This window comes from Pseudophryne corroboree, chromosome 10 (genome assembly GCF_028390025.1).
Source record: "Pseudophryne corroboree isolate aPseCor3 chromosome 10, aPseCor3.hap2, whole genome shotgun sequence".
In the NCBI taxonomy this organism is placed as follows: domain Eukaryota; kingdom Metazoa; phylum Chordata; class Amphibia; order Anura; family Myobatrachidae; genus Pseudophryne; species Pseudophryne corroboree.
Window position 1 is genome coordinate 300311654 of NC_086453.1, and position 26631 is coordinate 300338284.

Genomic DNA, 26631 nt, shown 5'->3' on the forward strand with positions numbered 1-26631 from the left:
TTAGTAATTGGGCAAAACCATGTGCACTGCAGGGGAGGCAGAATATAACATGTGCAGAGAGTCAGATTTGGGTGTGGTGTGTTCAATCTGCAATCTAATTTGCAGTGTAAAAATAAAGCAGCCAGTATTTACCCTGCACAGAAATAAAATAACCCACCCAAATCTAACTCTCTCTGCAAATGTTATATCTGCCTCCCCTGCAGTGCACATGGTTTTGCCCAACTGCTAAAAAATTTCCTGCTGCGATCAACTTGGAATTACCCCCCATGTGCACTGCAGGAGGGGCAGATATAACATATGCAGAGAGAGTTAGATTTGGGTGGGGGTGTGTTCAAACTGAAATCTAGATTGCAGTGTAAGAATAAAGCAGCCAGTATTTACCCTGCACAGAAACAATATAACACACCCAAATCTAACTCTCTCTGCAAATGTTATATCTGCCCCCCCTGCAGTGCACATGGTTTTGCCCAATTGCTAACAAACTTGCTGCTACGATCAACTCAGAATTACCCCCATAGAGTGCTGCGGCCCTTGAAGTTTTCTTAAAAAGCTCTTTTAAGGGCTGCCTAGCGCAGCCCCACCTGTTAGTGACCAACTTACAAACTGAGCTCCAGTGCCTGGAGGCGGGGTTATAGAGGAGGCGGTGCAGTGCATCCTGGGAACAGTCAAAGCTTTAGCCTGATGGTGCCTCGGATAAAGGATCAAGATCCAACTCTACACCCCGATGTATATATATATATATATATATATATATATATCATTATTTGCTGTCCCTTATGTTATATCTAGGAGTGTGGAAATTAAAGCAGACCACATTTTTAATTGGTATGGTCATATGTTAAAAAAACACAGAAAAATACCAAAAAACCCCAAAATAAAACATATACACACACAAAAACAGACAATGCTAATAATAATAATAATAATAATAATAATAATAATGGATTTTAAGTGAACGGAACAGGTATTTTAGGAGGAAATCTGAAGCAAGAAAATACAAAAATACCGTAGTCTGGATCTACCCTTATGGTCCATACCCACTTAAGTGCTTTTTCTCACTTGTACCATCATTAACTTCCCACTGCTAACAGCAGCACCAAACCTTTGTGTCTGGCCGCCCGTTACTTATTTGGGTACTATAGGGCAGTGACATTCGGTGGGGTGAGGCAGAGCCTTTCCTGTCATACTAACATATACGCCAGCATTTTTAAAATATAAAGTATATGAAAAATACAAAGAATATATTAGAAATATCTTCTTTGTATTATTCTAATAATTTTTATAGTCAAACATCTTGTGTCTATGGCAGGGGAGGAATTGCCTCCCTGTCTACCTTGTCCACACATCTCTGATCAAACCTCACTAAATTTCCAGCAGTATATACTGCTGCACCTGTGTATAATGCCCACATGTATATATACTGCTGCACCTGTGTATAATGCCCACATGTATATACTGCTGCACCTGTGTATAATGCCCACATGCATATACTGCTGCACCTGTGTATAATGCCCACATGTATATACTGCTGCACCTGTGTACAATGCCCACATGTATATACTGCTGCACCTGTGTATAATGCCCACACGTATATACTGCTGCACCTGTGTATAATGCCCACATGTATATACTGCTGCACCTGTGTATAATGCCCACATGTATATACTGCTGCATCTGTGTACAATGCCCACATGTATATACTGCTGCACCTGTGTATAATGCCCACATGTATATACTGCAGCACCTGTGTATAATGCCCACACGTATATACTGCTGCACCTGTGTACAATGCCCACATGTATATACTGCTGCACCTGTGTACAATGCCCATATGTATATACTGCTGCACTTGTGTATAATGCCCACATGTATATACTGCTGCACCTGTGTATAATGCCCACATGTATATACTGCTGCACCTGTGTACAATGCCCATATGTATATATACTGCTGCACTTGTGTATAATGCCCACATGTATATACTGCTGCACCTGTGTATTATGCCCACATGCACCCTTGGGCTCATATAGTGTGTGTAAATCTGGCTCTGGTACTAGCCAGTGCCTCCCCAACCATTTACCTCACCGCACGTCCCTGCTATAGGGGAGATGTTTCAAAGCTTGAAAAGAGATAAAGTACCAACCAATCAGCGCCTGTCGTTATTTTTTTTTTTTTTTTTACAAACACAGACTGTAATATGACAGGAGCTGATTGGTTAGTTCTTTATCTCTCTTCAAGTTTTGATACATCCCACCCTATGACTGCTGCTGCATAAAATGTTTATAAACCATGACCATGGTTTTTCTTGTTCTGGTCATACTGTCTCTGTTTATATACTCTATAAGGCGCTGCAGACCCCTTGTGATGACAAATAAAGGATGATAATAATAATTATAATAATAAACTTGGTATATAACGTCATCACTATGAACTAACACTTCAGTTAGTGTTGGAACTTTTTTCCTCAGGATTCACGTGTAACACATAAAAGATACGCGATTACAGTCTGCCAATCAGCTCTTATCCCATAATCTGGACATTTAAGATTCCAAAAGAAGAAATAAAAGCCATTTACCTGAATGGGATGCCTGTTGCTGTGCTCAGTAATATCCTACAGCATTTAGGTGTAATGTGTATATATCCCGCCTTGGCGAGTCAGTGGCGATGAAAGGAAGACAATCCGTGTCCTTACAGTTTGCATTATCCATCTGCACTACCCTTATAATACGCTCATGCTTTATGTGACATCAGCCGGCCTAAATATATATATAGACGGTGCTAAAGATTTCAGCTCTGAGAGTTCCATGAAATTCTGATATAAATAGTGCGGGCAGAGAATGTGCTTGCAAGTTTCTCTCTAACCCCAATGCCCCACTAATCATCCAGGTAATAACATAAAGGGGACATGTGACTTACTCGATGTGGGGACTTTTGCCAGCGCTGTGTGACACAGATAACAGCAACACTGCTGAGTAGCTGCCAGCAGCCGGCATGGAACAGGGAAATATAAGGGGGCTGCTTTTCTTGGGTGGCCAAGGTTAAATCATGCACATAATAAGTCCTGCACACCTAGACCTGTACATATTGTTACAAGGAGGTTACACACAATCACACTGAAATGTACACCCCATCACACATCTGTATATTTATCAATCAAAAGTAACACATAGGTCTTTTCATGAAGCAGTGAAAAGAGTAGAGCAGCAAGCCTGTGGAGAAGTTGCCCATGGCAACCAATCAGCTTCTGCGTACAATTGTATAATATGCAAATTATAAATATTACGTCAATGCTGATTGGTTGCCATGGGCAACGTGTCCACTGCCTCACTTCTCCACTCTTTTCACTGCTTCATGAATAGACCCCACAATCATTTGTCTAATTTTGATTGGAACAGGCATGAGACATTTTGGGCCCCATTTAACAATGAGACATAACCCACTCAGCACTCGCTAAAGGGGTCATGTCCTCAGGGGCGTAGAGAGGGCAGGCGTGCACTGGTAATGTAGGGGGTGTGACCCAATCATGGGAGGCATGGCCACGTCCATTAAAAACAAAATAATAATACTGTACAGTACACACTGAAAAGCAGCGGAGTGAGCTGCATATGGGAGCGCCATTTGCCCCTCAGCCAGGCGTAGATCCATGGGGGCACAATCACTGTGAGAGCATCGCCCCTCCCTGCATGCAGAGGAGGACTGCTATACCTCAATGGCAGCAGCAGCCTTCCCAGACCCACTGCAGCCCAGCACACAGCAGCATGGCTGCTGGGGAGAGAGGCTCCTGCCAGCTGAAAGAAGGGGGGGGAGGGGGGGGGGGGTATTAGTACCCGCCATCACCTCTCCTCTTGGTGACTCCCTATGTCCTCCTTACAGTATTTAACAAACAGCTACTGCTATGTGTCATTGTACTGCTTACGCTATCTATAGATGGCGATAGTGATACGGTCACTTTTGCCAGCAGTGAGTACCCAACGCAGCTTTTCCAGGCATTGCCAAGTTCCTGCCAGGTGACAGTGTAATGCATCACGCATGCTCATGACACAAGAGACCCTTGCTGGCAGGGATAGGCTGCCAGCAACAGTGTGAAGAATGCCATCGAGGAGGGGCACCTCACAGAAGGAGTTAGTAATGTTACCACTGCCACTGGTAGTAAGCATCGGTGTTAAATGAGGCCCTAAAAGTATTTTCTCTAACGTCCTAGTGGATGCTGGGGACTCCGTAAGGACCATGGGGAATAGCGGCTCCGCAGGAGACTGGGCACAGCTAAGAAAAATTTAGGACTACCTGGTGTGCACTGGCTCCTCCCACTATGACCCTCCTCCAGACCTCAGTTAGAATCCTGTGCCCGGCTGAGCTGGATGCACACTAGGGGCTCTCCTGAGCTTCTAGAGAGAAAGTATATTTTAGGTTTTTTATTTTACAGTGAGATCTGCTGGCAACAGGCTCACTGCATCGAGGGACTAAGGGGAGAAGAAGCGAACCTACCTAACTGGTGGTAGCTTGGGCTTCTTAGGCTACTGGACACCATTAGCTCCAGAGGGATCGACCGCATGGAACCGGACATTGATGTTCGGTCCCAGAGCCGCGCCGCCGGCCCCCTTACAGAGCCAGAAGCAAGAAGAGTCCGGAAAATCGGCGGCAGAAGACATCAGTCTTCACCAAGGTAGCGCACAGCACTGCAGCTGTGCGCCATTGCTCCTCATACACACTTCACACTCCGGTCACTGAGGGTGCAGGGCGCTGGGGGGGGGGCGCCCTGAGCAGCAATAAAAACACCTTGGCTGGCAAATATATCACAATATATAGCCCCAGAGGCTATATATGTGATAAATACCCCTGCCAGAATCCATAAAAAAGCGGGAGAAAGTCCGCAAAAAAGGGGCGGAGCTATCTCCCTCAGCACACTGGCGCCATTTTCTCTTCACAGTGCAGCTGGAAGACAGCTCCCCAGGCTCTCCCCTGTAGTTTTCAGGCTCAAAGGGTTAAAAAGAGAGGGGGGCCACTAAATTTAGGCGCAATATTGTTTATACAAGCAGCTATTGGGGGAAAAATCACTCAGTTATAGTGTTAATCCCTGCATTATATAGCGCTCTGGTGTGTGCTGGCATACTCTCTCTCTGTCTCCCCAAAGGACTTTGGGGGGTCCTGTCCTCAGTCAGAGCATTCCCTGTGTGTATGCTGTGTGTCGGTACGGCTGTGTCGACATGTGGGATGAGGAAGATTACGTGGAGGTGGAGCAGAGGCCGATAAATGGGATGTCGTCCCCTGTGGGGCCGACACCAGAGTGGATGGATAGGTGGAAGGTATTAACCGACAATGTCAACTCCTTACAAGGCTGGATGACGTAAAACAGCTGTGGGACAGCCGGCTTCTCAGCCCGCGCCTGCCCAGGCGTCTCAAAGGCCATCAGGGGCTCAAAAAAGCGCCCGTTACCTCAGATGGCAGACACAGATGTCGACACGGAGTCTGACTCCAGTGTCGACGAGGTTGAGACATATACACAATCCACTAGGAACATCCGTTACATGATCTCGGCAATGAAAAATGTGTTACGCATTTCTGACATGAACCCAAGTACCACATAAAAGGGGTTTTTATTTTTGGGGAGAAAAAGCAGCCAGTGTTTTGTTCCCCCATCAGATGAATGAATGAAGTGTGTAAAGTAGCGTGGGTTCCCCCAATAAGAAACTGGTAATTTCTAAAAAGTTACTGATGGCGTACCCTTTCCCGCCAGAGGATAGGTCACGTTGGGAGATATCCCTTAGGGTGGATAAGGCGCTCACACGTTTGTCAAAAAAGGTGGCACTGCCGTCTTAGGATACGGCCACCTTGAAGGAGCCTGCTGATAAAAAGCAGGAGGCTATCCTGAAGTCTGTATATACACACTCAGGTTATATACTGAGACCTGCAATTGCCTCAGCATAAATAGTGCTGCTGCAGCGTGGTCTGATACCCTGTCAGATAATATTAATACTCTAAGACAGGGATAATAGTTTGCTAACATAGAGCATATTAAAGACGTCGTCTTATATATAAAGGATGCACAGAGGGATATTTGCCGGCTGGCATCCAGAATTAATGCAATGTCCATTCTGCCAGGAGGGTATTAGAAACCCGGCAGTGGACAGGTGATGCTGCCTATAAAAAGCACATGGAGATTCTGCCTTATAAGGGTGAGGAATTGTTTGGGGATGGTTTCTGGGACCTCGTATCCACAGCAACAGCTGGGAAGAAATTTTTTTTACCTCAGGTTTCCTCACAGCCTAAGAAAGCACCGTATTTTCAGGTACAGTCCTTTCGGCTTCAGAAAAGCAAGCGGGTCAAAGGCGCTTCCTTTCTGCACAGAGACAAGGGAAGAAGGAAAAAGCTGCACCAGCAGCCAGTTCCCAGGATCAAAAATCTTCCCCCGCTTCCTCTGAGTCCACCGCTTGACGTTGGGGCTCCACAGGTGGAGACAGGTGCGGTAGGGGCGCGTCTCGGGAACTTCAGGGACCAGTGGGTTTGCCCACAGGTGGATCCCTAGGTTCTGCAAATAGTATCACAGGGATACAGGCTGGAGTTCGAGGCGACTCCCCCTCGCCGTTACCTCACATCAGCCTTGCCTGCTGCCCTCGGAGAAAGGTAGTACTGGCGGCAATTCACAAGCTGCACTTCCAGCAGGTGAAATCAAAGTACCCCTCCTTCAACAAGGCCGGGGTTACTATTCCAAAATGTGGTACCGAAACCAAACGGTTCGGTGAGACCCATTCTAAAATTGAAAGCCTTGAACACTGATATACGAAGTTTCAAGTTCGAAATGGAATCGCTCAGAGCGATTATTGCAAGCCTAGAGAATTTCATGGTATCACTGGACATCAAGGATGCTTACCTGCATGTCCCTATTTACCCTCTTCACCAGGAGTACCTCAAAATTGTGGTACAGGATTGTCATTACCAATTCCAGACGTTGCCGTTGGTATGTCCCCGGTACCGAGGTATTTACCAAGGTAATGGCCAAAATAATTATCCCGTACTTGGACGATCTCCTTATAAAGGCGAGGTCCAGGGAGCAGTTGTTCGGCGGAGTAGCACTATCTCGGGAAGTGCTACAACAGCTCGGCTGGATTCTGAATATTCCAAAGTCGCAGCTGGTTCCTACGACGCGTCTACTGTTCCTGAGTATGGTTCTGGACACAGAACAGGATAAAAAGGGTTTCTCCCGGAGAAGAAGTCCAAGGAGTTGTCGTCTCTAGACAGAGACCTCCTAATACGTATACAGGTGTCGGTGCATCAATGCACGCGAGCCCTGGGAAGGATGGTAGCTTCTTACGAAGAAATTCCATTCGCCAGGTCCCATGCAAGGATTTTCCAGTGGGATCTGTTGGACAGGTGGTCCGGGTCGCATCTTCAGATGCATCGGCAGATAACCCTGTCTCCAAGGGCCAGGGTGTCGCTGTTGTGGTGGCTGCAGAGTGCTCATCTTCTAGGGGGCCGCAGATTCGGCATACAGGACTGGGTCCTGGTGACCACGGATGCCAGCCTTCGAGGCTGGGGGGCAGTCACACAGGGAAGAAACTTCCAAGGCTATGGAAAAGTCAGGAGACTTCCCTACACATAAATATTCTGGAACTAAGGGCCATTTACAATGCCCTAAGTCAGGCTAGACCCCTGCTTCAACACCGGCCGGTGCTGATCCAGTCAGACAACATCACGGCGGTCGCTCAGGGAAACCGACAGGGCGGCACAAGAAGCAGGATGGCGATGGCAGAAGCCACAAGGATTCTCCGATGGGCGGAAAATCATGTATTAGCACTGTCAGCAGTGTTCATTCCCGGAGTGGACAACTGAGCAGCAGACTTTCTCAGAAGACACGACCTCCACCCGGGAGAGTGGGGACTTCATACAGAAGTCTTCCAAATGATTGTACACCGTTGGGAAAGGCCACAGGTGGACATGATGGCGTCCCGCCTCAACTAAAAGTTACAAAGATATTGCGCCAGGTCAAGGACCCTCAGGCGATAGCTGTGGACGCTCTGGTAACACCGTGGGTGTACCAGTCGGTGTATGTGTTCCCTTCTCTGCCTCTCTTACCCAGGGTAATGAGAATAATAAGAAGGAGAGGAGTAAGAACTATACTCATTGTTCCGGGTGGGCCAAGAAGAGCTTGGTAACCAGAACTCCAAGAAATGATCTCAGAGGACCCATGGCCTCTGCCGCTCAGACAGGACCTGCTGCAGCAGGGGGCCTGTCTGTTCCAAGATGTACCGCGGCTGCGTTGCACGGCATGGCGGTTGAACGCCGGATCCTGAAGGAAAAGGGAATTCCGGAGGAAGTTATCCCTACGCTATTTAAAGCTAGGAAAGAAGTGAACGCTAACCATTATCACCGCATATGGCGGAAATATGTTGCGTACTGTGAGGCCAGGAAGGCCCCAAAGGAGAAATTTCAGCTAGGTCGATTTCTGCACTTCCTACAGTCAGAGGTGACTATGGGCCTACAATTGGGTTCCATTAAGGTCCAGATTTCGGCTCTATCGATTTTCTTCCAAAATGGAACTGGCTTCACTGCCTGAAGTTCAGACTTTTGTTAAAGGAGTGCTGCATAGTCAGCCCCCGTTTGTGCCTCCAGTGGCACCGTGGGATCTCAACGTGGTGTTGGATTTCCTGAAGTCGCATTGGGTTGAGCCACTTAAATCCGTGGAGCTATAATACCTCACGTGGAAAGTGGTCATTCTGTGGGCCTTGGCGTCGGCCAGGCGTGTATCAGAATTGACAAAAGCCCTTATCGGTATTTTATATGGGAAAGGCGGAATTGAGGACTCGTTCCCAATTCCTTCCTAAGGTGGTATCAGTTTTTCATGTGAACCAACCTATTGTGGTGCCTGCGGCTACTTGGGACTTGGAGGATTCCAAGTTACTGGACGTAGTCAGGGCCCTGAAAAGTATATGTTTCCAGGACAGCTGGAGTCAGGAAGACTGACTCGCTATTTATCCTGTATGCACCCAACAAGCTGGGTGCTCCTGCTTCTAAGCAGACGATTGCTCGCTGGATCTGTAGCACGATTCAACTTGCACATTCTGCGGCTGGACTGCAGCACCCTAAATCTGTAAAAGCCCATTCCACGAGGAAAGTGGGCTCTTCTTGGGCGGCTGCCCGAGGGGTCTCGGCTTTACAACTTTGCCGAGCTGCTACTTGGTCAGGGGCAAACACGTTTGCAAAATTCTACAAATTTGATACCCTGGCTGAGGAGGACCTTGAGTTCTCTCATTCGGTGCTGCAGAGTCGTCCGCACTCTCCCGCCCGTTTGGGAGCTTTGGTATAATCCCCATGGTCCTTACGGAGTCCCCAGCATCCACTAGGACGTCAGAGAAAATAAGATTTTACTCACCGGTAAATCTATTTCTCGTAGTCCGTAGTGGATGCTGGGCGCCCATCCCAAGTGCGGACTGTCTGCAATACTTGTATATAGTTATCGTTAACTAAAAGGGTTATTTTTGAGCCATCTGTTGAGAAGCTCTGTTATGTTCATACTGTTAACTGGGTATCATATCACGAGTTATACGGTGTGATTGGTGTGGCTGGTATGAATCTTACCCGGGATTCAAAATCCTTCCTTATTGTGTCAGCTCTTCCGGGCACAGTATCCTAACTGAGGTCTGGAGGAGGGTCATAGTGGGAGGAGCCAGTGCACACCAGGTAGTCCTAAATCTTTCTTAGCTGTGCCCAGTCTCCTGCGGAGCCGCTATTCCCCATGGTCCTTACGGAGTCCCCAGCATCCACTACGGACTACGAGAAATAGATTTACCGGTGAGTAAAATCTTATTATTTTGTTATTTTGTGTTTGTTTTGTGTTGTTTTCTTTGTTGTGCTATTTTCTTCTGTTTTTATGCTCCAAGAATAAGAGAAGAAAGTGGGCCTTATTTCACAGCTGCATGCAATTCTGTCTGTGGAAGGATCTCGCTATTTTTAGCAAATTGCGCAGGTGTCGGAGCCTGTACGCATAACTTTAGAGTTGTAGAGATCTCATTAGAATTGAGAGCTATTCAAATACGAGCGTATGCCTAGATATGTTTGTCCTCAGCCAGATCTCTCGCACCAAGGTTACGGCTGGTGCAAATGAGCGCAGATAGTAATGGCGGATACTTACAGAAGAGGATGGATGGGGGCGGGGGCAGTAGCATAGATGCAGCCAGAGATCTGCACTGGTTTCTGAGACTCTGACCTAGGCTATTATCAGGCCCTTAAGTCAGGGTGGCCCACATAGCTCACCCTACACCCATAGGTATTACTTACCCTCCAGTCAGTGCTGCAGAAATCACAGTGAAGATTTTCCTGGAGATATACACATGGTCAGCAGAAAAAAGAAAACACTAGGAGCATGCCTCTGGCGCCATTTTCCCGGTACTCTCTCAGAGTCTACTTGACGCATGCAGCGGTACGAGAAGGAGGGGGGCACAAGAAACTGCACACAGGCCCCTTACACTCTTAAAATGTCTATGCTAGACACAAATTTATACCAACAATTTTTACTAAAATGTATCTTAAATCGTGTTCTGAAGGCTCATCCTAAAGTTGCCCTATATACACATATGCTAAGCACTTGTCCCACTGAGTAATCACCCTAATTCTTATCCTTAATACAGTATCATGTTGCTGGACTACAGGAAACACTGGGGGTAATTCTGAGTTGATCGCAGCAGCAAGTTTGTTAGCAATTGGGCAAAACCATGGGGGTAATTCCAAGTTGATCGCAGCAGGAATTTTGGGGGTAATTCCAAGTTGATTGCAGCAGGATTTTTGTTAGCAATTGGGCAAAACCATGTGCACTGCAGGGGAGGCAGATATAACATGTGCAGAGAGAGTTAGATTTGGGTGGGGTGTGTTCAATCTGCAATCTAATTTGCAGTGTAAAAATAAAGCAGCCAGTATTTACCCTGCACAGAAATAAAATAACCCACCCAAATCTAACTCTCTGTTAGCAGTTGGGCAAAACCATGTGCACTGCAGGGGAGGCAGATATAACATGTGCAGAAAGAGTTAGATTTGGGTGGGTTATTTTGCTTCTGTGCAGGGTAAATACTGGCTGCTTTATTTTTACACTGCAAATTAGATTGCAGATTGAACACACCACACCCAAATCTAACTCTCTCTGCACAAGTTAAATCTGCCTCCCCTGCAGTGCACATGGTTTTGCCCAACTGCTAACAAAATTCCTGCTGCGATCAACTTGGAATTACCCCCAATGTGCACTGCAGGGGGGGGCAGATATAACATTTGCAGAGAGAGTTAGATTTGGGTGGGATATTTTGTTTCTGTGTATGGTAAATACTGGCTGCTTTATTTTTTACACTGCAATTTAGATTTCAGTTTGAACACACCCCACCCAAATCTAACTCTCTCTGCACATGATATATCTGTCCCACCTGCAGTGCACATGGGCCCTCATTCCGAGTTGATCGGTCGCAAGGCGAATTTAGCAGAGTTACACACGCTAAGCCGCCGCCTACTGGGAGTGAATCTTAGCTTCTTAAAATTGCGACCGATGTATTCGCAATATTGCGATTACTAACTACTTAGCAGTTTCAGAGTAGCTCCAGACTTACTCTGCCTGTGCGATCAGTTCAGTGCTTGTCGTTCCTGGTTGACGTCACAAACACACCCAGCGTTCGCCCAGGCACTCCCACCGTTTCTCCGGCCACTCCTGCGTTTTTTCCGGAAACGGTAGCGTTTTCAGCCACACGCCCCTGAAACGCCGTGTTTCCGCCCAGTAACACCCATTTCCTGTCAATCACATTACGATCGCCGGAGCGAAGAAAAAGCCGTGAGTAAAAATACTTTCTTCATAGTAAAGTTACTTGGCGCAGTCGCAGTGCGAACTTTGCGCATGCGTACTAAGCGGATTTTCACTGCGATGCGATGAAAAAGAACGAGCGAACAACTCGGAATGAGGGCCATGGTTTGCCCAACTGCTAACAAATTTGCTGCTGCGATCAACTCAGAATTAGGCCCACTGTGACATTAGATTTTGTACTTTTCCAGTATGTTCAGGTGTACCCACAATCCCAGAAAAGTAGGGACATGTCTGTTTATCCAGGGCAACTTTTTGCACAATATAAAATAAATGACCCTTATAGACCGAACATAACTCAGGTTTTCTACACCGCGGTACAGAAATGGTTAGAATCTTTAGCATAATGAATTATTATTGCCACAATATTAACTTTTTATTTGTATTTTGGTGTTGATTAAAAGTCAAATAAACATTTACAGTTTTAAGATTGAATTCTATGAACACTGTATATGATGAACCCTAGGATCCTGACAAGTGTTATACATAACCACAGGATCACAACTAATTTCACAAGACTTGGGACAAAAGGAAACTTTTACAGTCACCCGATGCAGGGATATTAAGAAACATAGTGATGTATTTTCAATCACATATTTGACTAATGGGTAACTCCAGTTGTGACACCACCAAACGTGCAGTAGCCCTAACCACAGAGTAGAGAAGGGAGGTTCTATCAATGGTCACCCACTACTGTTATATTCAAAGGACCCAATCCCAATTTTGGACATTTAATGTAATATATGTCAATATAATTTTTTTTCCTTTATCCCATACAGGACTGTCACAGAGCTGCAGCCACAATAAGCCTGGTAAGTCCTGTGGTTAGGTGGGTGCTAAGCCAGTAAGACTTACATGCTGCAATTTCCGTGTCCTGCGGCCCCACAACTGCCACTCACACTGCCAGCCCGACGCAGGTTTAACATCAGCAGCGGTTCTAGACATCGCACAAACTCCGCTCCATAATCTGTATTGATCTGCAGTTCAAATAAAAAACACTTATTGCCCATTCCAGTATCTCTGTCCATTTAATTGAATTAGCAGAATTCAATCATGAACAAAACAGACCATATAATAGGCACAACAAATATATATATATATATATATATATATATATATATATATATATACTGTGTATATATATTAAACACACAAATCAGAGGGCGCTAAAGATAATCCGAGTCTCAACCATCCATATTATAAGAAATGCTTTAAAACACTTTCTTCAAAATGTATTCAATATATCAATAAAACAATTTCATTTCATAATGATAAAATCTCAAGACAGTTTTTCAGATATCCATTTCTCAGAATGATAATTGGTTTAAGCGTATTTCTTTGTTGTCATAAATTCAATATACACCACAATGGTGGAACAGATGAAGGATCCAACGCATTTCGTCCCGTAGGACTTCTTCAGGGGCACTAGATCACAGGTTCTCAAACTCGGTCCTCAGGACCCCACACGGTCCATGTTTTGCAGGTCACCTGTAGATTTTTAAAATGTGACAGTTGGTGATACACAGTGCAGCTGCTGGCGGACATGGAAAACGTGAACCCTGTGGGGTCCCGAGGACCGAGTTTGAGAACCACTGCACTAGATCAATTGCTTAAACACAACGTGATAAAGGTAGCTTGAAAAAAGTGTAAATACCACTGAAAGTATTGATTCAGATGAATCAGCACATGTCTGAGAAATTAAAACTCTAGACAGAAATCTTTAGTGGGTAAGGAGGTCTCTAGTATCTAGACCTACAATCTAAATCAGACCAATAGGCTGTGAAATGATAAACAGTACTAAACTTTTAGAAGACGGTGCACAATATTCAACATTAATTTAATAGAGATGAAGCCCCTGCTTTGTGAAAGTGCTGTGTCTCCCTGCAGTTTGGCAGCCTGTCCAGCCAGCAAAGGCTGTGAATACTTATGTACATGTGATTTCTTGTTTTTTTTATTTTGAACTAATTTGCAAAAATCTAAAAAAAACTTTTTTTCATGTTGTCATTATAGGGTATTGGGGGTCATTCCGAGTTGTTCGCTCGTTGCCGGTTTTCGCAACGGAGCGATTAGGTAGAAAATGCGCATGTGCATGGTACGCAGCGCGCATGCGCTTAGTTATTTAACACAAAACTTAGTAGATTTACACAGGCTCGAGCAACGTTTTTTCAACGCTCGAGTGATCGTAGTGTGATTGACAGGAAGTGGGTGTTTCTGGGCGGCAACATGGCGTTTTCAGGGAGTGTGCTAAAAAACGCAGGCGTGATAGGGAAAAATGCAGGATTGACTGGAGAAACGGGGGAGTGGCTGTCCGAACGCAGGGCGTGTTTGTGACGTCAAACCAGGAACTAAACGGACTGAGCTGATCGCAGTCTAGGAGTAGGTCTGGAGCTACTCAGAAACTGCAAAGAATTATTTAGTAGCAATTCTGCTAATCTTTCGTTCGCTATTCTGCTAAGCTAAGATACATTCCCAGAGGGCGGCCTAGCGTTTGCAATGCTGCTAAAAGCAGCTAGCGAGCGATCAACTCGGAATGAGGGCCCTTGTGCGTAGAATTTTCAGGGGAAAAATTAATTTATTCCATTTTGGAATAAGGCTGTAACATAACAAAATGTGGAAAAAGTGAAGCGCTGTGAATACTTTCTGGATGCACTGTATATATATATGTATGTAAAAACAAGGATTATTACTGCGCCACATGCGAGAAGAAACAAATATGTTGTGTGATGGCTGGCTCCTATAACACTCCCCGTATATTGCTAATGGGGCGTCAGCTGTTTCCCTCAATAATTGCAGGGGTGGTAATTCCCTGGGAGTAATGTAAGAGAAAGGAGGGGATGAGGGATAAATAGCGACCAAGGTGTCAGTAAAATAAGTTGCCAGTTAAAATATTAAAAATATAGCTGTTTATTACCATAAAAATTAACATAAAAGAAACACATAAAAAAATAGGGACAACAATATATACACAACTGAACTAAAAGCACTTAAATGAATAGACCCCCTGAAGAAGTCTCATCAGACGAAACGCGTTGGGTGACCTGTACCTACCTCATTCTAAGATAAGGAAAAATTATTTGTTTTTATTTTAGTGCATATATTCATTTAAGTGCTTTTAGTTCAGTTGTGTATATATTGTTGTCCCTATTTTTTTATGTGTTTCTTTTATGTTCATTTTTATGGTAATAAACAGCTATATTTTTAATATTTTAACTGGCAACTTATTTTACTGACACCTTGGTCGCTATTTATCCCTCATCCCCTCCTTTCTCATATATATATATATATATATATATATATATATATATATAAAAAAGTTCCAAGGATAACCACCAGAGCGATTAGACCCAGATAAACCAGCACACTGCTTGAATGCAAAGAAGTGTTTTACTTGTTCAGCAAAAAAATATAGGTTTTTCTTAAAAAAGAAGGCAGCAAGCATATGGCACACATGGTGATAGCAGCATGTAAATAAATCAATGAATACTTAACATTCCGACAGCTGTTTCGACTATCTTCTTCATGGGAATGAATAAAGTGACATAGTGCTGCACACTGCCAACCGCAGTGTCAGTTTCCAAAGTGACATGTGCCTAATGTGCTTAGCCAGCAAGTGCATTTTATAATATGTGGTGTACTTACCTGTGAGCTATCACACCTGTACCCAGTCACACGTGGAAGCAAACTACGTCACTCCCAAGCATCACGGCATGCCGTAAACCGGATGTGACGTCCAGGGGAGGTTTTAGTCCGCTGCACATCATGTATGTCCACACGATGGAGCCGGACATTGGCCTCCCCAGACGGAGAAAACTGTCTCCGTGGCTGCGTCCGCGTGTTATAGAACACCCCCGTGCTCCGCGTCACATTCAACGCGTCACCCGTGGCAACCCGCAGGAGGCGCTTCAATCAGTCCGGACGGGCGAGCACATCCGGAACTGAAAAGGCACCATACCTGTTTCCGGGGACAGGAGAGAGGCGCACAGGCACCCATCAACAAGATGTGATCTAAAAATTCATTATAATATTAAACAGGTGTTACAAATAATAAATCACATAATAAATACTGGGCAAAATGAAGCATAGAGATAAAGCATGTAAACTGCCAGTAATAAATACATTTCCTAACGAATAAGTTGATGTAGATTTATGTATAACGCTGGCTGTGAATGTAGTTACTATGCTTTTATCGTGTCATAAATACCATGCTCCACAATAAGGCCAAAAATATAGGCCTAATAGTCAGTGATTATCTGTGAAACATAAACTGAAACATATATGTGAATACAAAAAATTAATTGACAATAAATATCTAAACCGGACAATGGATCCAGATGCAAAAACATTAGGCCCACATGTGTTCAAATGCAAAAACCAAAAAGTTAAAAAATAAAAATTGGAAAAGTTACAAAAAAGGTACAAACGAAAATTCTTCATTAAGTCCCGCTGGTGAGAGGGAATATAGGCGTCGAATCCAACGACATTCTTGCTGTAATAGCAACTTGTGGCGATCACCACCCCTCTTCAGTGGAGGTATGTGATCGATGGGCATGAATAGTAGATCTTTAATATGGTGTCCTTGGTGAACAAAGTGTTTTGCAACTGGCGGAGTGGAGTTCTCAATTTTAGTGAACGCTTTCTTGATTGATGACCGATGCAAGGCCATGCGTTCTTTGAGCATTCTGATGGTCTTTCCAACATACAATTTCTTACAGGGGCATTGGATCACATAAACGACATATTTAGTCTCACATGTCATTCGATGTTTCAAGCGAAAAACATCGCCCCTGGTTGGATGTACAAAAGTGCTGCCTGTGTGCATATGCTTGCAATTAACACAGAAGCCACATTTGTGTGCTCCTGGTTTCAATTGTAGCCAACCACTGCCTTGTTGCGACATTGGTACTATATCAGAATAGGTAATCTGATCCTTGAGATTTGGACTGCGCTTGTAACTGAATAACGGTAAGCTGTCACAGAATTTCCCCATAGTCGGATCTGCCTGTAGAATGTGCCAATGTTTAGAGATCGCACGTCTCATGACACCAGAGGCAACAGAATATGTGCTGGAAAATACCAGTCGTCCACTCTCAGTGTCTTTGTTATTGGATCTTGACACTTCTGTTCGTTCCATCTGAAGGCATCTCGTGATGGCTCCTTGTATCTCAGTCGAATCATAGCCTCTCTCAATAAATTTCTTACCCATCTCGGCCAGAGCATCTGGTATTAATGATTCATCAGAGGTTATTCGCATCACACGGAGACAGTTTTCTCCGTCCGGGGAGGCCAATGTCCGGCTCCATCGTGTGGACATACATGATGTGCAGCGGACTAAAACCTCCCCTGGACGTCACATCCGGTTCACGGCATGCCGTGATGCTTGGGAGTGACGTAGTTTGCTTCCACGTGTGACTGGGTACAGGTGTGATAGCTCACAGGTAAGTACACCACATATTATAAAATGCACTTGCTGGCTAAGCACATTAGGCACATGTCACTTTGGAAACTGACACTGCGGTTGGCAGTGTGCAGCACTATGTCACTTTATTCATTCCCATGAAGAAGATAGTCGAAACAGCTGTCGGAATGTTAAGTATTCATTGATTTATTTACATGCTGCTATCACCATGTGTGCCATATGCTTGCTGCCTTCTTTTTTAAGAAAAACCTATATTTTTTTGCTGAACAAGTAAAACACTTCTTTGCATTCAAGCAGTGTGCTGGTTTATCTGGGTCTAATCGCTCTGGTGGTTATCCTTGGAACTTTTTTATATGATTATACTAACCGAGCACCAGCGTTCTATTTATATGTAAGTGAGAAGCGGCTTCTTTTGTGGATTTGTCTATATATATATATATATATATATATATATTTATTTTTTTAAATAAGTAAAGTTATAACTACCTTACTGCTCTGTGATGGGCGCAAGCGGTGAGGGAGTTTCACGATTTTCTGCAGCCGTTCCATCAGTTGCTGAGAAGAGGTGATGAGGTCATTACTTCACCTGTCACTGATTAGGTCACAGTATACATCACATTACTGGGAACATTATAAAGCACCGGCCAAGATTGAAATATACTTACATATCCTAAGTCCAGGAACTCGGCCTTGTTAGCGGAGCTCAGGAAAGCAGAACAGGTGACAAGGTGGACCTGGGTAATGGAAAATAAAATACTTAATAATAATAATAATGAAGCTGATGCAGAGGTGGATTCAGTACCGATGGCTGCGCAGGCGCAGTGATTGATTAGTGATGGAGGATGCAGTGAGTATTTATTTGCCATCGAAACGGGGGCGACACATCTGCAATTCAGTAATGACCCACAAATGGTCATTACGTGTTTCTACCGTTTCGATGCCGTGTCTGAGCCTCTAACTGGCTTACTTGTGACGGACATTCTGAGCAACCACAGGGTCAGTGCGTCTGTGCGTGCAAGCAGCGGATCAGAGACACTCATATACCACCTCTTACTTGTAGAGTGGGCAGCAGGGATGCCAGGTGAGAAAGTTGATCTTTGAAAGCTTTCTCCTTCTCTTCATACTGACTTGAAACACAGAACAAAGTGGTAAATGCACCGAATTAGTAAATACAGGACAAACCTCTACTTATTAGCACATGGAGCCATTAGTGGGTAGGGAGTCCAGTCTATAACACATAATAGCAGTGGTCTAGCTATAATGGGGGCAGACTGTGTGGTACATTAGGGCCCCACAGGTTAAGAAGGGCCCTGCACAGACCCTACACCCAGAACAGACTACACCATCTGCCATGCCCCTCAACCCTCTGACAGTGGTGTCAACTTTCCAGTGAAATCTCTGAGAAGACTCTGGAACTCTCACAGAGCATTTGTGGTCTTCTACGCATGCTCCATCTTCCTGACAACATCACTGGAATGACAGAGGCGGGGTGGCTGTAAACAGGTCCCCATTGATAAATACTTCTCTGTGTATAGGAGAGAATAGAAACTCTCATACTTACACTAACAAACCACTGCTTCACTCTATTCTTTCACTTGGATATTGCAGTCTTCTTCTCTCTGGCCTCGCACTCACCTGCTCACCTCCTCCTCTATCTCTCTTTATTGCTGCTGAACTTTCTCTCATACAACTCTGCTCCAGCCAACTCTGTCAATCTGTACACTGGTTACCTATTCCCTTCAGAAGCCAATTTATACTCCTAATGCCCCCCCCCCCCCAACCTCCTTCCTCTCCCTCAAGGCTCCCCAACTACATCTCCACCCTACTCTCCCTCCTGCCCCGTCTGGTGAGCTGGTAACTGCATTCTCTTCTCCTCACTGATGACGACTCTCAAGCCCTTCTCTGAAGGGCCCCATACACTTCTGCGACATGTCCGTCTGACATGTCGCAGGCGATCACCCCGGCAGCCTCCCGGGGGCAGGATCGCCCAAGATACATCGGATGCTGCCCTTTTACATACAATGTATCTTGGGCGATCCCAGCCATGCCTGCGGGGTCGGACGTGATTGAATGTGCAGCACATTCAATCTGGAGGATCCGATCTGATGCTCACGGGAACGCGCATCGGATCGGATCGGAAACCCCTCCAAAATGCCCGATTTCATCCGATATATCGGGCTGAATGCCCGAATTCGGATGAAATCGGTCATTATCGTCCTAGTGTATTGGGCCCTTTAGACCTCTCCCTTGCTATCCCTATGGAACACTCTCCCTGCCTCTGTCATACAGCGGGTGTGGATCATAGGGTCGACCACTATTGGTAGACAGTGACTAGGTCGACACCTGAAATAGGGCGACATGGTCTTTAGGTCGACATGAGTTTTTTTTTGTGTCATTTTCTTCGTAAAGTGAACGGGAACCCCAATTAGTACACCGTGTGTCCTCGCTCTGCTATCGCTGTGCTTGACACAGGTTACTATTCCCAATCGTAGTCCACGTGGATCGTAAAGTATGAAAAAGTTCAATAATGAAAAACAAAATGAAAAACTCATGTCGACCTAGCACATCTCCTGCCCTAGTATTCAGTAGCAGTTCTTGCCACGGGCAAGAGCCGCTACTGATCCTCGCTTCCCTATCCATGGCTGCAGCAGGCGTCGTGGGCTGCTGCAGGGGTGGGGGTGGGGGGGTGGGACGCTTCATTTCCAGGAAGTATGAACGGGGGGGGGGGGGGGGGGAGTGGCGCAAACAGGGGCATGTCAGGGACTTGATCGCGGTGGCTGTGTAACGTCACACGCAGCCGCCGCCGCGATCGGGAAGATAAGCTGCGCCGGCAGGAGGCTTCCTCTATTTCTGCTAACGAGCACAAATTGTGATGTGATTGCAATTTCTGCTAATTAGCAGAATTTGCTATCCTTACTGAATTAGGACCTGTATTCTCTAAAATGATAGGTACTGTAGAAGCGGATTGGTTGGTTTGGGCAACTTGTCCACTTCTCTAATCTCTAGAACACAGGTTCTCAAACTCGGTCCTCAGGACCCCACACAGTGCATGTTTTGCAGGTAACCCAGCAGGTGCACAGGGGTATTAATTACTCACTGACACAATTTAAAAGGTTCACAGGTGGAGCTAATTATTTCACTTGGGATGCTGCGAGTAGACCTGCAAAACATGCGCTGTGTGGGGTCTCGAGGACCGAGTATGAGAACCTGTGCTCTAGAAGGCTACAGATACATCTCACTAAGGGGGACATGTACTAAGCAGCAGGGACGTGCAGTCAGGGGAGGCAGGGGAGGCAGTGCCTCCCCTGTCATAATGATTAAAATAATAAAAAGAAGATATTTATAACAGAGTATGTGATAAATATCTTCTTTTATTATTGTAATCATTTTTCCCCTCTTGCTACGGCTGCGTGTGATGGTGTGAGGCAGCGGGAGAGGTGCCTCCCGCTGCTAACACTAAAAGTCCGAGCAGCAGGGGGCGGGGCGCAGCAATGGGCTGTGAAAGCCCATTGAAAATGAATGGTGAAGCGGCACCACTACAGGTGCCTCAATGACAGGGGCGTGCATTCAGCCCCGATGAATGCACGCCCCTGTCACTGCCCCAGATGTGATTGGCCCAGCAGATCCAGTGCTGGATCCGCTGTCCAATCACTAGCGATCCCCCTTCCCGGCTGCAGCAGGCGTCGTGTGGGCGCCCGCTGCAGCCAGCGCCGCTGACTGACACCAGAGGTCATAATTGACCCCTAGTGTCTGAGCGGCGCTACTATGGGAGAGATGTCATGAGTCATGACGTCTCTCCCATAGTAGAGACGAGCCGGCGGACGGAGACGGAGGACAGCGCTGCAGGAGCGGTAAGTATGTGTGTGTGTGTGTGTGTGTGTGTGTGTGTGTGTGTGTGTGTGTGTGTGTATTTTTTTTTTTATATTTTTTATGTGTGTTTGTGTTGGGGGCAGAGCAACAGGGGCACAGCAACTAGGGGGCACAACAACAAGGGGCACAGCAACAGGGGCACAACTATAAGGGGCACAGCAACTGGGGGCACAACTACAAGGGGCACAGCAACTGGGGGGCACAACAACAAGGGACACAGCAACAGGGGCACAACTATAAGGGGCACAGCAACTGGGGGCACAACTACAAGGGACACAGCAACTGGGGGCACAACTATAAGGGGCATAGTGTCACAATCCTGACTGTAGGTTTTATATTTGGTGACTTACCTCTGCCATCTGTCCTGGATCCTGTGTCTTTTCACTCACGGAGTTAAACAGCTTGTCAGCACTATGAGTTTTCCTGAGTTCTCTGCCTGAGAGGTAATAGTTAATTAGCTCCACCTGTGGTGATCTCCTGTGTGAGGCTGAATTCAGTAATCTGAACTTTAGGTCTAAAAGCAAGCATCCTGTGTTTTGCAGAAGTTCAGGCTTCAGTGTTCTCTCGGCCTGCTAGGCCTCATTCTACATCACAGCCTTGGCTAGAGTAGTCACATGACAGTGACTATCATAGGTGTGCGCAGGGGGGGTGCCTGGTGCGCACAGGCACCCCCTAATGTCTGGCACCCCGATCTCACATACCTGATGCAGAAATCACCGAGCAGGCAGATTACTGTCCCCTCTGCGCTGCACCCTGTCAGGACTGCATTACTTACCGGACGCCTGGGTTAATCAAGGGTGCCACTGCCACCGGCTTTCATATTCCCAGCTCCACCTCCACGTACAAAAACAGTGTGATGCTCGCACGCCCACCCGTCACACTTGCCACATGCCCACCTCTCTCCTTCTATGCTATGCCAATGCCAGCCACTGATGAGGAGCAGCATGCAGCCAGCGTTCCTCTTAGGAAGACAAGTTCAATACTGGCATGCGGTCAGCAGCAGCATTGACACGTCACTTGTTTTTCCAGCAGCAGCAGTACTAGTCTGCGACTGTCAGTGTCAGCTTAGTTACCGACTTGTAAGTAAGCTGCTGCAGCTTGCAGGGGAAAAAGAGGGGGAGCCAGACCAGGCTGAGGAGGAGCAGTGTGATTGCAGTGAGTGCCATCAGGGGTGTTTGTTTGGTGCACACCACAACATCTGACAATGTATCTGCTTTATTAGGACTGGTACAAGTGTGGATATTTTATATGCGTTGACATCAATAGATGGTGCTAGACACGCCCAAAAGGCGCTGCTAGATACACCCCTCCGACGGTGCACCCCCTAATAAAATGTGCTGCGCACGCCAGTGGTGACTATTCACCTGACCCAGAGTTGTTCAATCCTCTGCCAGCCTGAGACTCTCTGCATCACCTAATCCTGCTCACCAATCACCAAGGACCAGGAAGTATAAATCAGGAGGCTGAGTTAGAAACTGGGCCAGTTCCTCGTGTCACACACAGCTTTGTGTGAGTCTTCAAGCTGAGCTCTCTAAAGGTAATCTTTGTACCTAAGTTCCTGTGGAAACTCTGTTCCCTTGTTACCGTTTGGTTTACTTTTGTGTTGCCATTGATTTCACCATTTCCATGAGTCTCAATTTATAGGCACAGTACTGAATTCCGTATTCTCCACTGAAAACCACAGCTGTCGTGTTTCAGTTTTACTGCTGTTGTAGTTGTGATTTCCAGAGCTCCCATATCCCTGTGGCTTCTGTGTCTCTGCACCTCCGTGCCTCAGTACCTCCGTGCCTCAGTACCTCAGTACCTCCGTGCTTCCAGCATCTCCGTGACTCAGTACCTCCGTGCTTCCAGCATCTCCGTGACTCAGTACCTCCGTGCTTCCAGCATCTCCGTGACTCAGTACCTCCGTGCTTCCAGCATCTCCGTGACTCAGTACCTCCGTGCCTCAGTACCTCCGTGCTTCCAGCATCTCCGTGCCGTGCTTCCAGCATCTCCGTGACTCAGTACCTCCGTGCTTCCAGCATCTCCGTGACTCAGTACCTCCGTGCCTCAGTACCTCAGTACCTCCGTGCTTCCAGCATCTCCATGACTCAGTACCTCCGTGCTTCCAGCATCTCCGTGACTCAGTACCTCCGTGCCTCAGTACCTCAGTACCTCCGTGCTTCCAGCATCTCCGTGACTCAGCACTTCGTGCTTCCAGTACCTCTGTGCTTTCGGCATCCCGTGCCTCAGCACCTCCGTTTCCCCCCAGCATCTTCGTGCCTCCAGCACCTCGTGCCTCCAGCACCTCCGTGTCTCTACGCACCCCAGTGTCTCTACGCACCCCAGTGTCTCTACGCACCCCAGTGTCTCTACGCACCCCAGTACCTCCAAGCACCTCAGTGCGTCCAAGCACTTCCGTGCCTCCAGTACCTCTGTGCTTTCAGCATCCCGTGCCTCAGCACCTCGTGCCTCCAGCACCTCCGTGTCTCTACGCACCCCCAGTGTCTCTATGCACCCCAGTGTCTCTACGCACCCCAGTACCTCCAAGCACCTCAGTGCGTCCAAGCACTTCCGTGCCTCCAGTGCCTCTGTGCTTTCAGCATCCCGTGCCTCAGCACCTCGTGCCTCCAGCACCTCCGTGTCTCTACGCACCCCAGTGTCTCTACGCACCCCAGTACCTCCAAGCACCTCAGTGCGTCCAAGCACTTCCGTGCTTCCTAGTACCTCAGTGTCTCCAAGCGCCTCCGCGCCTCCTAGCACCTTAGTTTCTCCAAGCATCTCAGTGTCTCCAAGCAACAGTGCACTTTAGCACAGTTGTACCTGGTATCTTCACTGATTCATCAGCACCTTTCCAGTTCTGTCTTTCAGGAGACCTTCAGCGTCCACACGTGCCTCCTGTCTGCCGACCTAATCCTGCATGAGGAGAACCTAGATTCGGCCATCTCTGCTGCGGTTCCTCTTCCCAGTCACCGGAAGAAACCCCGAGTTCACAACACTCCCAAACCAGGTCAGTGGTAGTATTCATATAATCTTCCAGTCGCCCGCACAGACTTCACTAACACCGGGTTCACAAAACCACAGTCATGACAGTAGGAACTGGCCACATGGACCCGGCTGAAAGTGTTTGTCTGACGCAAGACCTCCTAAGCAATATTGCTGGACGCTTGGAAGGTCTGGAGTCGACTCAGCATCAATTAGCACAGTGTCTGCAGCGGAATTCTTTCTCCAGAGATTCTCTGACCTTCTGCACTAAGACTCCTGACCAACTGCAGATTTTCTTCCAGATGTTATTACAGTTACAAGAACTTTTGTCTAGTATTCTTTCTGTGATGCCTGATCTCTTCAGGAATACTACCAACGTTGTTGATCCTGTTTTGTCCCATCCAGTTAATAGAGTCTCTTCCTCTGTGCAAGGAAAAGTTGTTCATCAGAGCTATCCACGGCCCAAACTCTCTGAAGCTGAACGTCAGCGGCGTAGGGAGCTACACCTCTGTCTTTACTGTGGAAATTCCAGTCATTTTGTTAAAGACTGCATTCTTCGTAAGCCAGGGAATGGTGACAAATCTCAGTATCACAGTGCTCATGTCTACAAGTCATCCACAGTAGCCGATCCTGCTACTGCTGACGGGGGTATCAAGATGGCTACTCTGAAAGAGACTCAAATTTATGACTGGGGTCCGGTGATTAAAAGACCTTATCCCAAGTTGGGTGTCCAGAGAAGAATGTTTAAGCCATTTAGAGTCACAGAGGAGTCCGTGTCTTCAGCCCAAGGAGGGGCGTCCGTGTCTTCAGCCCCAGGAGGGGCGTCTTCAGAGTGTCCAGCCCCAGGAGGGGCGTCTTCAGAGTGTCCAGCCCCAGGAGGGGCGTCTTCAGAGTGTCCAGCCCCAGGAGGGGCGTCTTCAGAGTGTCCAGCCCCAGGAGGGGCGTCTTCAGAGTGTCCAGCCCCAGGAGGGGCGTCCGTATCTCCAGCCCCTGTGAGGGGTTCAAAGGGTCCAGCCCCAGAGAGTCTACAGAGTGCTGCCCAGCCAGAGAGTCTACAGAGTGCTGCCCAGCCAGAGAGTCTACAGAGTGCTGCCCAGCCCCGTGAAGTGTGGGCTCTTGCCTCAGCCCAGCCCCGTGAAGTGGGGGCTCTTGCCTCAGCCCAGCCCCGTGAAGAGGGGGCTCCTGCTGGTCCAGCAATACTCCAGGCCCTGCCTGGTCAGTCCGTTCCGGTTCCAGCTGGTCCATCGATACTCCAGGACCAGCCTGGTCAATCTCCTTTGGCTCCAGCCAATTCAAGTATCCTCGAATCTAATCCAGTACTACTCGTCCAGCCAGAGATTTCTCCAGTTTCAGTCTGTTCAAACTCATCTGGACTCAAACCGATTCCAAGCATTGGTCCGAGTAAAGAACTTTTGTCAGTTGGTCCCAGTAAAGGACTTCCACCATCTAGTTCTAAAATTAGACTTCAGTCTGTCTCTGATTCTGTTTCCTCGTCTTCCAGCTTTGAGTCCACAACTTCTGCAGGGAAATCTAACACATCTTCTCATCTATGTCCGAATAAATCTGCTGTAGCCACCAAAGTCAAGAAAATTCCCAAGGCTACTCACTTAAAGTCTGAATGTGCTACAGAGCCGGATACCGATCTGAGTACAGTTTTCTCAGCTTTGTCCCTAAGCTTGTCTGAGCAACCTAATGTTCCATCTGCTGATTCGGATAAAGGACATCAGACTAATATTGCTGAGAAGGATACTGATGTTGCTTTCTCAATCCAGTCATCAGAGTCATTTGCCTCAGTCGCAGACGCGAGTGTCGCAGCTTCAGGGGAAATTACTAGCATCACCATCCAGAATGAGATTTCAAGTGACTTTTCAGTCTCATTTGAGGATTCCAGTGAGGCAACTTCAGAAAGGATATTTTCTCATCAATGTCGGGATAATTTTGCTGTAGCATCTAAAGTCAAAAAAAATACCAAGGCTATTGACCTAATGTCTGAATGTGTACCTCAGTCTAATGTTTCAGTGACATCTGTTTCCTTGAGTCCAATTTCATCCTCCACTCAGTCTTCTGAACATTCAGCCAATGCTCCGTTTTTTGACTCCTTGCTTTCTGAGCAAGATAATGCCTTGATGAACCAATACCTTAAGAATTTCAGTGATGCCAAGAATTGGGGAACTGTACAAAGACAACAGCCTGTTGATTTAAGAGTTGGTTATGTTTCCATTGATTCCACTCCAAGTTCCTTGTGTTATTCTGAACTTGTTAATGCAGCTTACAAAACGGATGTAGTTACTCCCAAAGAAGACTGGTATCTTCCAATAGACTTGGACTCAGACTCTGAATTTGATTCAGTTCATGATTCTACTCCTTTCCTGTGAGGTCCCATTCGTTCCTGTTATACTTTAATGCATGAAGAGGATCCAGAATTACCAAAAAACTCTACAGGTCTCGGTATGAAAAGTCCTCACTATAGAACAACAATTAATTTAAGCCTCAGTGGAGTGCTAGCTTCAAAAGCACAATCCTCTCGTACTACTAATCTAGGAAAGAAACCTTC

General features: G+C 46.6%; 1 protein-coding gene across 2 annotated transcripts in view; it reads right to left on the bottom strand.

Annotated features, from left to right (window-relative positions):
- The window catches only part of RNF207 (ring finger protein 207), a 201278-nt gene that overhangs the window by 43708 nt on the left and 130939 nt on the right, over positions 1 to 26631 (bottom strand). For both annotated transcript variants that reach the window (XM_063943428.1, XM_063943427.1), the window contains 4 exons: positions 18298 to 18370; positions 17909 to 17977; positions 17730 to 17798; positions 12683 to 12804 (listed from right to left, as the gene is read on the bottom strand). In XM_063943428.1, coding sequence (XP_063799498.1) covers positions 12683 to 12804; positions 17730 to 17798; positions 17909 to 17977; positions 18298 to 18370 — 333 coding nt within the window. The remainder of the gene's footprint in view (positions 1 to 12682; positions 12805 to 17729; positions 17799 to 17908; positions 17978 to 18297; positions 18371 to 26631) is intronic.